We start from the raw sequence: 15325 nt of genomic DNA, 5'->3' as shown, positions 1-15325 counted from the left end.
TAATCACATAAAAAGAAAACCCTGCACAAATCACAATGAGCAATTCTATATCATTTGCTGCATTTTATTTTTAATTTTTGTCAAAAAAAATAAAAGATGTTGCCTAATTGGAAACGTGACTTTCTATTATTAAAATTGTGGGAGTCCATTTTAATGTGTTTATCTCGCTGCTAGTCTATAATTTATATTTCAGCGTGGAAATTTGTTTGTATGCCTGTGACAGGTTAATGCAGTTTAAACATGCATTTTTCTTTCGTTGGCTGAATAGTTAAATCGTTACTCAAAGGATTTTAAGTTTCAATTTCAACCATGAGAGGATTCTTTGCTTTTTCAAGGTTAGAAATGTTTCTGGTTCAAAATGCTATTAATTAATGGCTACGTAGTGGATCTATTTAGGGAATTGGTACCGACTCCGGATTAACAGTGGAACTGCTAAATGAGAAAACTTTTTGATGCAGACTCGGGGATGTTTTAAATTTGGTCTGACAGCGGTGGACAGAAATGAAATGTAATTCCAGCCCGCTTAACTAACAATCGTAATTATGAATCGAAAGACATATCAGGTATTAGCATTTTTTTTCCCCTTAAAAAAAAAAGTTTCTCGGACTCCGCCGGACACCCAGCTGGCGGACGACCAGCGGGCGCGGCGGGGGGGGGGGGCGCGCGCGAAGCCGGCAGGCTGCCCAGCAGTTACGATCGGGGGGGGGTCTCTTTATTAAAATTACCTGGCTCACCAGCAGAGGCAAGAAAGCGAAGACAAGATAATTTCTTAGGCTGTTAAAAATGACTTAGCCCGGTGGGCCCCGCGTTCCGAGGGGGTGTCCTGCGGGCCGGGGCGGGTCCCGCCGCCCCCGCGGGCTCCGGTGCGTCAGGGGCGCGTCAGGCGGGGCGGGCTCCGCGCGGGCGGCGGCGGCGGCGCCGGGCGGCGGGCGGCGCGCACCGGGCCTCCTGCTTCTCGCTCCGAGGCTGCGGGACGGACGCTCCCGAGAACTCTCTCGCCCGCGGCCGGCCGCGCTCGGACGGCGCTCGCCGGCGGCCCGGCGGTGCCAGCATGTCCGCCGCCGTGGCGTGCCTGGACTACTTCGCCGCTGAGTGCTTGGTGTCCATGTCCGCGGGCGCCGTGGTTCACCGCCGCCCGCCGGACCCCGAGGGTGCGGGCGGAGCCGCCGGCTCGGAGGTGGGTGCGGCGCCGCCGGAGTCCGCTCTGCCGGGTCCGGGGCCACCGGGACCCGCGTCGGTCCCCCCGCTCCCCCAGGTCCCCGCCCCCAGCCCCGGCGCGGGCGGCGCCGCGCCCCACCTGCTGGCTGCAAGCGTCTTGGCTGACTTGCGCGGCGGCTCTGGGGAGGGCTTCGGGGAGAACTCGGAGGAAGCTCTGCGCGCCTCGTCCGGCTCCTCCGGACCGACCCGGTGCTCCGGCCCGACCCTGGGCTCAGAGCCGGCCCCGGCCTCCAGCGCGGCGGAGATCTCCGGACCCGCGCACTCCTCCGGCGCGCTCGCGGTCCCCGGAGCGCCTGCCGTCCCCGGAGCGCCTGCGGTCCCCGGGGCGGTCCCGGGCGAGGCCCCTGGGGCCTGCCCCGCCCCCGCCACAGGTCCAGTGCCCCGTCGGAGGCCGGTGACACCTGCTGCCAAGCGCCATCGCTGCCCCTTTCCGGGCTGCAACAAAGCCTATTACAAGTCGTCGCATCTGAAGTCCCACCAGCGCACCCACACGGGTGAGCGCCCTTTCTCCTGCGACTGGCTCGACTGCGACAAGAAGTTCACGCGCTCCGACGAGCTGGCCCGCCACTACAGGACGCACACGGGCGAGAAGCGCTTCTCCTGCCCCCTCTGCCCCAAGCAGTTCTCCCGGAGCGACCATCTGACCAAGCACGCTCGCCGCCACCCAGCCTATCATCCCGACATGATCGAGTACCGCGGGCGCCGTCGTACTCCCCGCGTCGACTCGCAACCCACCGGTATGGTGGACAGCTCCGGCACCGTCCCCGGCCAGGCGCCCAGCCTCACCACCTGCCTGTCTGACAGTCATTGCTGTTAATCGTCCCAGCAAGGACGGTTCCCCCAGGCCGTTGTCCCTGCCTTTTCTTTGCCCATCCCTCTTTTCCCAGAGTCATTAGACCAAGGCACAAGACTGGTTCCTCCGCTTCGAGGGTCGGTTCAGGCAGGCACGTTGGACCCTGGGGAGGGACTGGGGGCCCGAAAATAGCAGGAATTCTTACAACAGGTATATCAACCTAAAAAGGAGGGTTGCCTCAAGACAGCCCCCTGGAACTGATGAGAAGGGATGAACCCCGGTACTCTCCCAGAGTCCTGAAGATTCTCCCTTCCCTGGAACCAGAGATGTGAAACTGGAATTCTCAGGTGCCTGAGGAGCTTCCAGTCTCAAAGGACTCTGTGTCTTACCCACCCACCAGGGCGGACCTTGGAGAGGGTGTTAGGGGTGGCAGTCTTGGAAATGTCAGGACTGGGATGGTGAGAGGCCTTTGGAAACAGAAATGATTTCTATTTCTGTAAATAGCAATGTTTACTAATTTATTTTTAGTATCTTTTAAACAGGGATCCCAGGTTGATGGGAGGTTGATGTCCTCCACTCCCCAATTGCCCCAGCTACCTCTGCTAGGAGAGGCCATGTAAGAGTCCATGTGAATGTATGGCTGGGAGATGCTTTTTGGTGTCTGGGGAACGGTGTGAGTCTGTTTGCAGGTCCTGTTGCATGGTTTGGAACCCTGCCCTTGCGTCGTCGTCGTCGTAGCCTTTCTTCCCATTTGGATTCCTACTTGGGGAGGGGAACTTCTTGGCTCACTCTCACAGCGAGATTGGTTTTTAAAAATTTGGAAACAACCATAAAAGCACCAGAAATAGAAGAGTGGTCCAGGCCGGTTCTCCTTTCACCCTCTGGTGACTTTGGGTGAGATAGGTCCAAAACAAGACCTTTCAGGATCATTGTTAACATTCAGGGAAATAGGGGCATGTGGTTCCAGCTGCACAGTCCAAGTAATCTCAGGTGTGGTAGAGTCCGTTCATTTCTTAGTGGCCAATGAGGGGCTTATTTCCCTTGGGAACTGTGCATTTTTGTTTTTGCAGCAAATGAGTTGATTGCTTGGGGAGGGGAGGATGAGAGTGGATTTCCCCAAAGATCTGGTTGCCCTGGATTTGGGGAAGGAATAGCAAGGTGAAAATTGTTATCAAATAAGAGGACCCTTCTCCCTTTACCTTGAAGTCCCTCCAAGTTACACCCTCAGGACCCCTCTGCCCGTAAAGCAGGAATCAAGCATCAGCAGTATTTATTTTTCTATGTGTATCTCTGCTGCTATGAATGAAGTCGTCGGCCACTCTGCTCCTGTATGTGCGAATGTGTATACATGTGACCCTTTTACAAGAGGTGGGGCTGAAAGGAATTTCCTGCTCCTGGTAAGGTCCCTGTGGCCCCCTCCTGAATGTCTTGTAATAGTCCATCAATCCCATTTGTGGAGGGTGCCATAATCTCAAAGGACTGCAACAGGCATCTCGGTAAACAAACTGCTTCCCCCTGTTTTGCAGATGAAGACACCGAAGCCTAGATAAGTTTAAAGTCTCATGCTGAGTTGCTGGCAAAAGCCAGGACTAGAACTTATGTATCTGGCTTTCTAAGTGACTCCCTCAGGCTTAGTTACCTCACCTCCTCTCTCTCTCTGGGCCCTTAGTCAAAGGACACCACTCTCCCTTCCTGCCACCAGTATCCCCTCCCTCCCTAATCCCTATCACTTCTAAGTTCCTTCGAATGTCCAGTTCCTGCTGAACACTTGGCCTGTTGTGTTTAACCCCAAAACCCTTTTCCTAGCAGGTTGAGTCCATTCCGCCCTTCCACACCATGTGGACCTACAATGGGAATGACTGTTTGGCATTTGGGGAGAGACTTTATCTTTTGACCTGGTAGATTAATTTTCAGTGCCAATTCTATTGTCTGGTCCTGGGCGTTCTGTTTTCCTTGAGAGAGTGAGTGATACAACTTGACATTGGGACTCTACTAGGTGCTTCTGCACTAAGTGAGGGAAAGATCCTTAAGAAGGACCCAAAGGGTATGCCCTATGACTTTGAAGAGGTCAGTGTTTCCTGATGCAGACTGAGCAGACTGGGTGGGGCTCTTTTTGAGTTACATATGGGAAGAGGAGGTCCCCAATTGTGGAGGTGGGCTTTGATGGTGAGAAGGGTTCTCCTTTTGCTCTGTTTGTCTCCTCAGCTGGGACTGGATGGGAAGGGCACTCTGGGCCCTCTTGAGGATTGTTATTTCCCCTTTGTCTCCTTCAATAGAAGATCTGCCATTGAGTAGATGAACAATGAAGCTAACAGGAGAGAGACTCCCACTGACTATTCTGGAATTGGGCTCAAGAATGCTTGGCTTTTCCAACCACCCTTTGATAAATAACTTTTGATTCTCAAGCTTCTAAGCAGTGTCCTTATTTGGGTTCTTCGACCTGGGGGACTTTTGTCTGGGGATGGTCTCTGACAATCTAAGTGTGGCATGTCTTCCAATGACAACTCCTAGGACTTGGGATGGTGGGGAGGGGGACACTCAAAACACTTAAAGTAGCCAGATAATGGAGGCAAGATTTAGAGGCTAGTCTTTTTTTTTTTAAGATTTTATTTGTTTATTGGGGATGGGGGGAGGGAGGGAAGCACAAGCAGAGGGAGGGGCAGAGGGAGAAGCAGGCTTTCCACTGAGCAGGGAAGGCAGGGAGAGCACAAGCAGGGGGAGGGCAGAGAGAGAGAAGCAGGCTCCCCACTGAACAAGGAAGGGGGTAGAGCACAAGCAGGGAGAGGGCAGAGAGAGAAGCAGGCTCCCCACTGAGCAAGGAAGGGGGTAGAGCACAAGCGGGGGGGTGGGGGGTGAGGGGGGGGGATCATGACCTGAGCTGAAGGCAGACACTTAACGGACTGAGCCACCAGGCGTCCCATAGGCTAGTCTTTCTTAGTCTTGGGTATTGTTGTTACCCTTTCACTCCAGCAGCCAGACAGCTCTTGAAAAACGATTATGAGTGAAATGTCTTGGAAGGGGCTTCCTAGTTTTATTGATGTTTCTTTTGCTTCTTTTTGTTAAACAGATGGAGCTCAATTAGTGAATGAGTCTGGGGATTAGTTGGGGTCAGCCTGAACCTCTGGGTTCTTCCCCACCCAGGCCATCCTGAGTTCTGATGTAGGAATAACCCAATCTATTAACAGAATCTACTGCTAGAACTCTTCCTGAATTCTGGGTTGGAAGCTGGGAATGAATTCCAGGTTAGATCTTGGATGCGAAGGAATTAGATCCCCAGTCCCTGCTGGGAGGGTGTAAAGAGTACAGGACTTGCCCTGTCCACAGGGACAAGAATCTGTCATTTGTCCCTATTTCCCCATTCTCCATACTGGGATACTACTCTTGGCCTATCTCTACCTCTTATTCACTTTTCCCCAAAGGAAGTTTGTGTTCTCTGATGGAGACACAGGGAAGAGGGTCATTGTACACACACACGCACACGCACACGTGCGCATGCACAGACACAGAAATGCGTGCACACATGCATGTTCTAAGCTCTCTTCTTTCTGTTGTAACTTTTTGCCTGCAATGTGTGTGCAGTCCATTCAGATCTAGCTTTCACCTAATAAGCACACCTGCTGAGGCTCAGACCTGCCTTCCAGAGGCAGGTCTGAAGAGCACCTCTCTGTTTCCACTTTCGGAGCAGCCATGCCCCCTTGCAGCTCTCCAGGTAAGTCTTGCCTTTGTATATTCACCTTTGGGTGGGTAATCCCAATATCAGGAATTGGGAGTGTTGAGAGAGGTAAATGGTATTAGAAAGCCCAATTCTGGCCATAGGTACAGCTTCATCAAAAAAATGCTGATATTTTGATCCTCACTAGTCTGATTCCTAATCTATTACCCAGGTGGTTGAGAACTTAGAAGGGAAAGGATAAGATCAATTTTCTTCCTTAAGCCCCAACACATGCAAATATGCTTTGGCTGTATATCTTGAGAAATAGGCACTCTGATAGGAATTAGGGAACCAAAATAAGATGTGTGGAGATGGGACGTCTGGTGTGCCAGGGCACAGGTCTTTGGCACATTAGTGATCTTGGACCATTCACTTCTTTGGCCTTTTCAAGTCTTAGCAGCTTATAGTAACTAGCTTCCGTACCCAAGCTACTTTTTTAGAGGTAACTGGACTGGTATGTTGACTCTGCAAAAGTAGGCTGCACAGGCCACTGTGGCTGATCTTGATTCATATAGATATAGTTGAGATAGGCTTGCTTGCAGAAGGGAGAAACGCTATTTTTTTTTTAAAAAGATTTATTTATTTGAGAGAGAGCACAGGGTGGGGCAGAGGGAGAAGGAGAATCCTGAAGCCGACTCTGCACTGAGCATGGAGCCTGAGGGGCTTCATCCCAGGACCTTGAGTTCATGACCTGAGCCAAAATCAGGAGTCAGACGCTTAACCGACTGAGCCACCCAGGCACCCCAGAGAAGCACTATTGACTGGAACAATTTGTGCTGCCTTTATTGTCAGCCAGAATTGTAGATGAAGACTTTAAGGTGCAATGGCACAAGTTCTGTTTGAACTTCAAAACACAAGTTTAGCAGATTCTATCCCTAAAACTGTGCTGGGGATTAGCAGGTGGCATGAGATCAGTTTCACCCAATTTGGTTCCCTTTTATCCTTTTTTTAAAGGTTTTTATTTATTTATTTGAGAGAGAGGGAGCATGAGCTGGAGAGGGGCAGAGTGGGGAGAGAGAAGCAGACTCCCTGGAGAAGGGCAGAGAGGGGAGGGAGAAGCAGACTCCCTGCTGAGCAGTGAGCCCCACACGGAACTCCATCCCAGGAACAGGCTCCCTGTTCCCTTTTATCTTGATTTAAATTGCATCCTTTGTAGGACTGGGGAGAAGAGACCTATGGGAGGGGCCAAGTTCTTTATTTCAGAGGTGGTATCCAGAGTCACCTTCTATTTTTGTCCCAAGTTAGCTCCAGGTATGCTGACTATATAAGCCCTGAGAGTGAAATTTCAGGGACTCAATCTGTGTTTTATCACAGAGGGATGGTGGATTTTAATCATAAATATAAAAAAGAGGAGGGGCGCCTGGGTGGCTCAGTCGTTAAACATCTGCCTTTGGCTCAGGTCATGATCCCAGGGTCCTGGGATCAAGCCCCATGTCGGGCTCCCTGCTCACAGGAAGTCTGCTTCTCCCTCTCCCTCTGCCCCTCCCCCTGCTCATGCACGTTCTCTCTTTCTCTCTCTCTCTCAAATAAATAAATAAAATTAAAAAAAAGAAAGGTTATGTTCTTAGAGGATAGAATTGACAGTACAAATGGAAAATAAAAAAAGGTCAGAAGCCAATCAATATTAAAGATAAGCCTGTAAAAGAGGGTGGTAGTTTAGTCATTACTAGGTTAGAGGACATGACTGAAATCCAGTGAGATATAATAGAAGAAGATGAGCTCTCAGAGAGAAAACAAGAATGCCTACTTCTGCCAGGGATCTCAGATCCAAGAGAATATTGAGAGGTACCTACCTAAATCTGTAAATAAACCATTAGAAAAATCATCCTTTTAACACTGAGATAGGTTGGATACAGAATATGTAGACAATACTTTCAACTTTTTTGGTTAATCTCAGGGATATCACCATTGAAATGGAATAGGAATACTTGGGGTGCCTGAGTGGCTCAGTTGGTTGAGCATAGAACTCTTGATTTCAACTCAGCTTGTGATGTCAGGGTCCTGGAATCTACCCCTGAGTCAGGCTCTGTGCTCAGTCAGTCTGCTCCTTTCTCTCTCTCTGAAATAAATTTTAAAAAATGGAATAGGAATATAAATATGGCTCAGAGAACATAAAGAGTTAAGTCTCTAAGGGAAAGCATAGGGTGGAAGAAACACATGTACTATATCAAAGTTCTTAATAGAAATCAGGAAGAAATAAGCATGATCATCTCATTTGATTCCAAAATATTTGTGAAAACTCAACACCAATTTGTGATTAATTTGAAAACACCTTGGCAAACTAGTAACAAAAAAGATAATTTCTTAAATTAATAAAGAGTATTGGGTGCCTGGGTGGCTCAGTTGATTAGGTGACTGCCTTCGGCTTAGGTCATGATCCTGGAGTTCCAGGATCGAGTCCCACATTGGGCTCCCTGCTCAGCAGGGAGTCTGCTTCTCCCTCTGACCTTCCCCCCTCTCATGCTCTCTCTCTATCTCATTCTATCTCTCAAATAAATAAAATCTTAAAAAAATTAAATTAATAAAGAGTATCCATCAAAAGCCTACAGGAAACATCAAACTTAGGTTTGAAAGATTACAGACACTTCTACTGACCATATAGTAAGATCAATAGTCTTAACTCCAGGCAGGTAATCACATAAAAATACAACAAAAATATAACCCAAACTCATGCATTGGAAAATGTAAAAGCAAACCTCTACATGACTCAGACAACAGGGACAGTTACAAAATTTAGACCTGAATGAAAGCCAAAAGCACTGCATAGCAAAACTTCTGTGATGCAAGAAAACAGCTGGGGGAAGAAATGTTCTTTATAGCCTTAAATTGTTTACCAAAAAAAAAAAAAGAGAGAGAGAGAGAGAGAGAAATATTGAAAGTGAATGAACTAAGCTTTCATCTCCAAAAAAAAAAGAAAAACAAACCCAAAGAAAGTAGAAAAAGACATTACCATGGACCATGCATTCTCAATATGGAAGATACTGCCCCCAAGGTAGGAAAAATTGGTTCTGGAGGGGTCAAAACATGTTGGATATTACAATGATTGTGGTCCTTCAAAAGGCCATACAACATAAACAGAAATACACTATATAGGTGGTTTAGGATTTGGAGAGGAGGTGATCATTAGGAAAAAAAATGTCTTGAAAGTCTCCTAGAGGGTAATAATGAAAAAAGATTGAAAGACACTGCCATAGATAAAAGCAAAACTTAGTGAAACAGAAGAAAAAAAATGGGTGCAGTTGAGCAAAACTTTTTTTTTTAAAGATTTATTTATTATTTATTTTGAGAGAGTGAGAATGAGAGAGACAGAGTACATGAGAAGGGGGAGGGTCAGAGGGAGAAGCAGACTCCCTGCTGAGCAGGGAGCCCGATGCGGGACTCGATCCCGGGACTCCAGGATCATGACCTGAGCCAAAGGCAGTTGCTTAACCAACTGAGCCATCCAGGAGCCCTGAGCAAAACTTTTAAAAGCCTAATAAAAATAGATTTCTTTGGCAAGTATGATTAAGAAAAAAGAAGCCACAAAAAAGTTATCTGGAATAAAAATGTAAAATCATGGTAACACATGAGCAGGTTTTAAAAATCAAAACAGAATAACACAAACAACTTTATATCAATAGAGTTAAAAATATGGATAATTTTATAGGAAAATAGAAAATTTTAAGATAGTCTAAGAAAAAGTAGAAAAATTGGAAATTGAAACGGCAGTCAAAGATGTATTCTCCAAAATGGCATTAGGTCTAGGTGGTTGTATAGGCAAATTCTCTAAACTTTCAAGAAACAGATAATCTCCATCTTTAATAAATTGTTCCAAATCATAGAAAAAAGATAAAAAGTTATCTAATTTACTTTATAAGATATAGTTAAGCTAACTGTAATAGCGAAACAAGACAAGTAAAAGACCAAAAAAACCCTGCAAAAAAACAGAAAAAAAAACCCTAACCGCTTTTATCTATAAAGATGGGTGCAAAAATCCTGAGTAAAATATTAGAAATTCTAATTCACCCATGAATGAAAAAATAATACATTATGATCATATGAAATTTATCTAAAATGCAATATTAATTCAATAATAGAGATCTATCAATATAATACACTTCATTAATTGAAGAAAGGAGAAAATCAATGCCTTTCTTATATGCCAAGTCATCAATCAGAAAATGTAATAGACTAAGTGATATTGTATATGGTAGCAATTAATAACATAAAGAACCTTTATAGGTAAGATTATAAACTTTTACTGAATGACGTAAAAGAAAATATGACAAAGTGGAGGTAAATACTGTATCTGTGGATGGTAAAACTCAGTACTATAAAGATGTCAGTCTTTTTCTCAAATTTATATACTTAATTCCAATCAAAACCCCAAAAAGATTTTTCATGAAACTTTTTCAAAGAAATATTACAGTAGATTGTGGGGGGTGGGGGGAAAGATAGGAAGAATTGCTTTACAGATATCAAAATATTACAAAGCTATGGACATTAAAACTGTGATGTAGTGCGGGAACAGATAAATGGGTAAGTGGAATTGCATTCCACAGATCTATCAGAAATAGATCTGTGAATATAGAAGAGTTTGGCATATGAGAGAGATGGCACTTCACATCAGTGGAGAAAAGACAGATTAATTTGTTAATGCTATTGAGATAACTGGCTTTTCATGACAAAACAAAATAACAAAACACAAAATTACTTTCTCAAATCTTTCAGAAAAATAAATTTCAGATGGTAAATATCTAAACATTTTTAAGCCATAAAAAGTATTAGTAAGAAAAAAAACCTAGGAACTATCATATTGGATAAGGAAGACTTTCTTACTAAGGACACAAAAAATTTTTTTTAAAGATTTTATTTATTTGAGAGAGAGTGAGCAAGAGAGAGAGACCACATGAGCAGGGGGAGAGGAAGAGGGAGAAGCAGACTCTCCCGCTGAGCAGGGAGCCCCATGCAGGGCTCTATCCCAGGACCCCGGGATCATGACCTGAGCCAAAGGCAGATGCTTAACTGACTGAGCCACGCAGGTGTCCCAGGACACAAAAATTTTTTGAATAAAAATTCAAAGAGGGAAAAGACAGATATAACTGCAAAAAAATTCTAAGACGTTTTATATCTGAAAACCCACACAAAATTAAAGATCAAGCTATACTCTGAAAAAAAAATTTTTAACAGGCACTGGATTAATATCCAGAGTATATAAAGTACCAAAGATGCAAGAGATAAGGACCCCAAAAAAGTGGTCAAAGGATAGCAACAAGCAATTTAAAGAAAGAACCAGGATTGAGAGACAGTCAGTGGATCTTTAGCCTTATGTATATAATGCTTTTGCTCTTTTAAAAGGGGAATATCTTCATGAATCGCTTACAAAAATTAAAAATTTTAGTAATATTTTCTAAGAGGGGAAAATACTATTGGTTAAAAAAGAAAAGCAGATGGTAAAGTAGGAAATGATATATGGGGCAAATGTTAATAAAAGTAAGGAGGTGTGACAAAATATCAGTCAAAACAAAATTCAAAGTACAAAACATTGGTGGGGCAAAGATTATTTTCTATGGAGAGAAAGTATAGTACACTAAGAATCTAAAGCAATCAAGAGCCTTTTTGCCCATATATTATGGGTGTCAGCTCAGGAACTCTAGTGCCTATCCTAGGACTTGGACAGGGGTTTCTTCCCCCATCCCTCACTAGGAATTCAGAGACCCATTCCCATTGTCTGAGCTCATTGCAGGGAGAGGGAGAGAATGCCAACAAAAGTTAAATCACAGAGGAACCAAGCCCGATCTAAATTCCCTCAGGAAAATCTCCCTCCAACCCTGAGACACTTCTTTCCTTTCTTCTCCTTCAGAATACTCTTTGTCTCTCTCATTTTTCCACAATAGCTCTTGATGATCCAGAGCTTGACCTAGAATGCTAGTTCCCCTTTCAAAATATTCTAGTTTAGTAAAGGGGAAGAAAATAAACCAATTTAAAAATATACAAACATTTACAGGATGGTAGCCAACTGCATCTATAGCAAGTGCGCCTTATTAACATGCTCCCATTTCTGGTCAGACTCTCTCTCAGGGCTGCCTCCTTCCAAGGGCTTCCTTCCTCCTTCCTACCCTGGTTTCTGAATGCTGGGAGCTTATGTATTCCTTTGAGGACGGAAAGGGAAGTAGTCTCAGGACTGTATTCTGTGGCTGTCCTATGGTCCTCACTCATTTTCCACGCTGTGTGGCTCTTCTGGGGATCCCTGGGCATATAGTGCTTGTGCCCAGTGAGTTGCAACAGGTCCTATCTGGTTCTTTTGGCTGCTTGTCTCATACTGCTGGAGCCTATGTTCCTGCTGGAGCCTCTCATTGTGAGGTCGTCTCATCCCAAATCAGACCTTGTCTGGACTTTGGGTTCTCCCAGCATTTCTGGACCCTCTTACCAAGGTATGAAAAACATTCTGGTTCCTCTCCATACACACCAAGGACACAGGGAACTGGAGTGCAGACACAAGTCCATCTGCCTAGACACCTCACAGCCATTTCAGAATTACTTCTGGAATGGTACCATGGTGCCCTAGCACCACTCTTGAACGTGGAGTAGAAGTGAAGGACCAGCCTAGATGTTCCAGATTTTACCTCAACTTATCTGGGGTTCCTGATGTTGTGTAGATCTTCCCTATTCTGGGCCAAAGCCCAAGAAGGGGTTCATAGAGTCCTTCTAAGGCATCCAAGCACCAAGTTAAGCCAAATGTCAACTTCTCTAACCTTCCCCCTATCCTTGGCTCTTCCAACTGGAAGAACACTTCACTTCCTCCTTCGGTAGGTGGCAACTTCCCACCATCATACTCCAACTTCACTCTGCCTATTGATTATAGTAAAACTTTTTGTCCAGGCTACAGGCTCTCCTCTTGATATTTAAGAGTGTTTAAAATTCAGAATTTCCTTTACTTTCCCAACAAAGCTTTTAAGACTATTATTTAGCTATAGGCTTCAAAAGCTGAACTAAAATCGTTATTTACCTTTGCATTCCTGCTCTAACAATCATGATGTTCTCTAGGCAAATGGATGCCTCTGGGTGAAAAGGGAATGGTCACATGGGAGAAAATAAGGGGAAAAAAATCACATTAATATTTTTCAAAACACCTCCCTCACACCAATCTTTAGTCTTGTTAAAGATTAAGTTATTAGTTCTGAAGGTGGAGCTAAGAACAGGGTTTTCCCTACCTCTAACTAATTGGGTCCTAACAAGAGAATGTACTTACGAACTAGAAATAAAACAAAATGAAGTGTAGTCAGTCTTCTGCAGACCCCTAGAATCAGGAAAAGCTCAAGGGAAAGGAAGGATTACAATTATTAACCGTACTGAGCAGAGTATGTATGGCACAAGTAAATGGCAGAGAGGGTATCAGCAGGATCCTGTCACCCTGCTGGTCCCCAAGGAATTCTAGGTCCACTCATCCAGTCAAGAGAGGGAAGGCATTTTGGTCAGTGGGTTCCAGCAGGGGTCAGCAATGGATTGGACTGGAGTGCATCTAGCAGCCCCAAAGGCGGTGCTAGAAGCTTTCCTTCTGGGGCTATGTGTACTCATGGATTTTACCTAAAAGAATCAGGCTTTCATGGGCCAGGACTACATTTCAACAAGTATTTATTGAGCATTTACAATGTGTCAGGCACTGTTATAGGCACTTAGGATATATACGAGGAAAAAAAAAGATCCCTGCCCATATGATTTTATATTCTAGCAGAAGGGATATAGAAAATAAAGAACAAGTGAATTATATAGTATGTTAGGTAAAAATTCCATAAGGATATGGAATTAATAAAAAATAGAGCAGGCTAAGGGGGATCAGGAGTGCTGGGTGGAGTAGGGATTAGTTTGAGGTAATAAATAGGGTGATCTGGATAAGCTTCATTGTGCAGATAAGACAGGAACAGGGACTTGAAGAAGGTGAGAAAGTTAGCCAGGGGGGAAGATGTCCAGGCAGAGGGAACAGTGAAAGAAACCACCATAGGGAATGAGATAATTTAAAAAACGAAACAAAAAACCCAAAACCAGAAAGGAGAGCAACATTGTAGGAGCAGGTTATGATTAGAAGGAAGAGGGGATGCCAGATCGTATGGACCTTCTAGGCCACCTATGATGAAGGCTTTTTCTCTGGGTGAAACAGAGAGTCACTGAAGATTTTGAGCAGAGCATGACATGATCTACTTTGGGTTTAAAGGGATCGTTCTGACTGCTGTTTGAAGGATTTAAACCAGGAGATATGTTGGGAGACAATGTAATTAATCTAGGTAAGAGATGATGGTGGCTTAGAGAAGGCAGTGAGAAGCGGTCAGATTCTGACATTTTTAAAAGGAAAAGCCAATAGACTTTATAAAGGATTTGCTATGGGGAGTGAGAGAAGGAGAAGAATCAGAGTGACTCAAAGTCCTTTGACCTGAGTGCTGGGAGGATGGAGTTGCCATCACCTGAGATGAGGAAGGCGAGAAGTGCAGGCAGGTTCATAGGAGAAGAACAGGTGTTCACTTTTGGACGTCTTGAGCTTGAGCATGTTAAATGTCCCAGTGGAAAATTTGAATAGACAATGAAGTCAGTCTGGAGTTGGAGAGAAAGGTCTAGGCTAGAGATAAACATTTGGGAATTGACAGCGTATTTAAAACTCTAAGTCCAGGGCGCCTGGGTGGCTCAGTTGGTTAAGCGACTGCCTTCGGCTCAGGTCATGATCCTGGAGTCCTGGGATCGAGTCCCACATCAGGCTCCCGGCTCAGCGGGGAGCCTGCTTCTCCCTCTGACCTTCTCCCCTCTCATGCTGTTTCTCTCTCTCTCTAATAAATAAATAAAATCTTAAAAAAAAAAAAACAAAAAAAAAAACCAAAACAAACAAACAAAAAAAACTCTAAGTCCACGTCAGCTCCTCAAGAGAGTGTGTGTAGCGGGAGAAGAAAAGGGCTAAGACTGATCCCTGGGGCCCTCCACCATGAACAATGGAGAGAGCTGAAGAGGAAGCAACAGAGGAGACTGAGGTGTGACCAGAGAAGTAGGAGAAAGCCAGGAGCATGATGTCCCAGAAGCCTAGTAAAGAAAGTATCCAAAAAGGGAGTGGTCCACTCGGTCAGGCGCTCATGTTATTTTCAAGTAGGATGAGACGTGAGGAGCTGGCCGTTCACTTTAGCCACTGGATGGTCATTAGTGACCTTGATAAGAGCACTCTGATGATGGAATGGTAGGAGTAAATGCCAGATCACAATGATTTAGGAAAAGCCTGAGGAAAGAACCTGAGGACCATGATTAGAGGGCACTATTTTGAGACATTTTTCTACAAATGGGAGCAGAGAAATGGAATGGAAATTATTAGGAAAAAATGGGGTCAAGGAAAGTGATTGCTTTTTTAAAAAAAAAATGAGGAAAGGGGCTGCTGGGTGACTCAGTCAGTTGAGGGTCTGCCTTCGGCTCAGGTCAGGATCCCAGGGTTCTGGCAGGGAGTCTGCTTCTCTCTCTCCCTCTGCTCTTCCCCCCAACCCCTGCCAACTTGTGCTCTCTCTCTCTCTCTCTCTCTAAAATAAATGAATAAAATCTTTTTTAAAAATGAGGAAAAATAGCCTGTTTATATGCTAATGAAGATATCCAAGAGG

General features: G+C 45.1%; 1 protein-coding gene across 1 annotated transcript; it reads left to right on the top strand.

The window, feature by feature from the left end:
- The first annotated feature begins 1051 nt into the window (after positions 1–1051).
- Positions 1052–4379, top strand: KLF14 (KLF transcription factor 14). Its single transcript, XM_025854774.2, has one exon. It carries the CDS (start codon positions 1052–1054, stop codon positions 2033–2035), a length of 984 nt encoding a protein of 327 aa, XP_025710559.1. The 3' UTR covers positions 2036–4379.
- Positions 4380–15325: the final 10946 nt, after the last annotated feature.

The sequence above is a fragment of the Callorhinus ursinus genome, unplaced genomic scaffold (genome assembly GCF_003265705.2).
Source record: "Callorhinus ursinus isolate GAN/ISIS: 27379988/994484 unplaced genomic scaffold, GSC_fseal_2.0 scaffold12, whole genome shotgun sequence".
NCBI lineage: Eukaryota > Metazoa > Chordata > Mammalia > Carnivora > Otariidae > Callorhinus > Callorhinus ursinus.
This window is presented reverse-complemented; position numbering and strand designations above follow the sequence as displayed.

Excerpts from the sequence above, each read along its gene's own strand:
- KLF14 (XM_025854774.2), top strand. The coding sequence starts at position 1,052 with ATGTCCGCCGCCGTGGCGTGCCTGGACTACTTCGCCGCTGAGTGCTTG.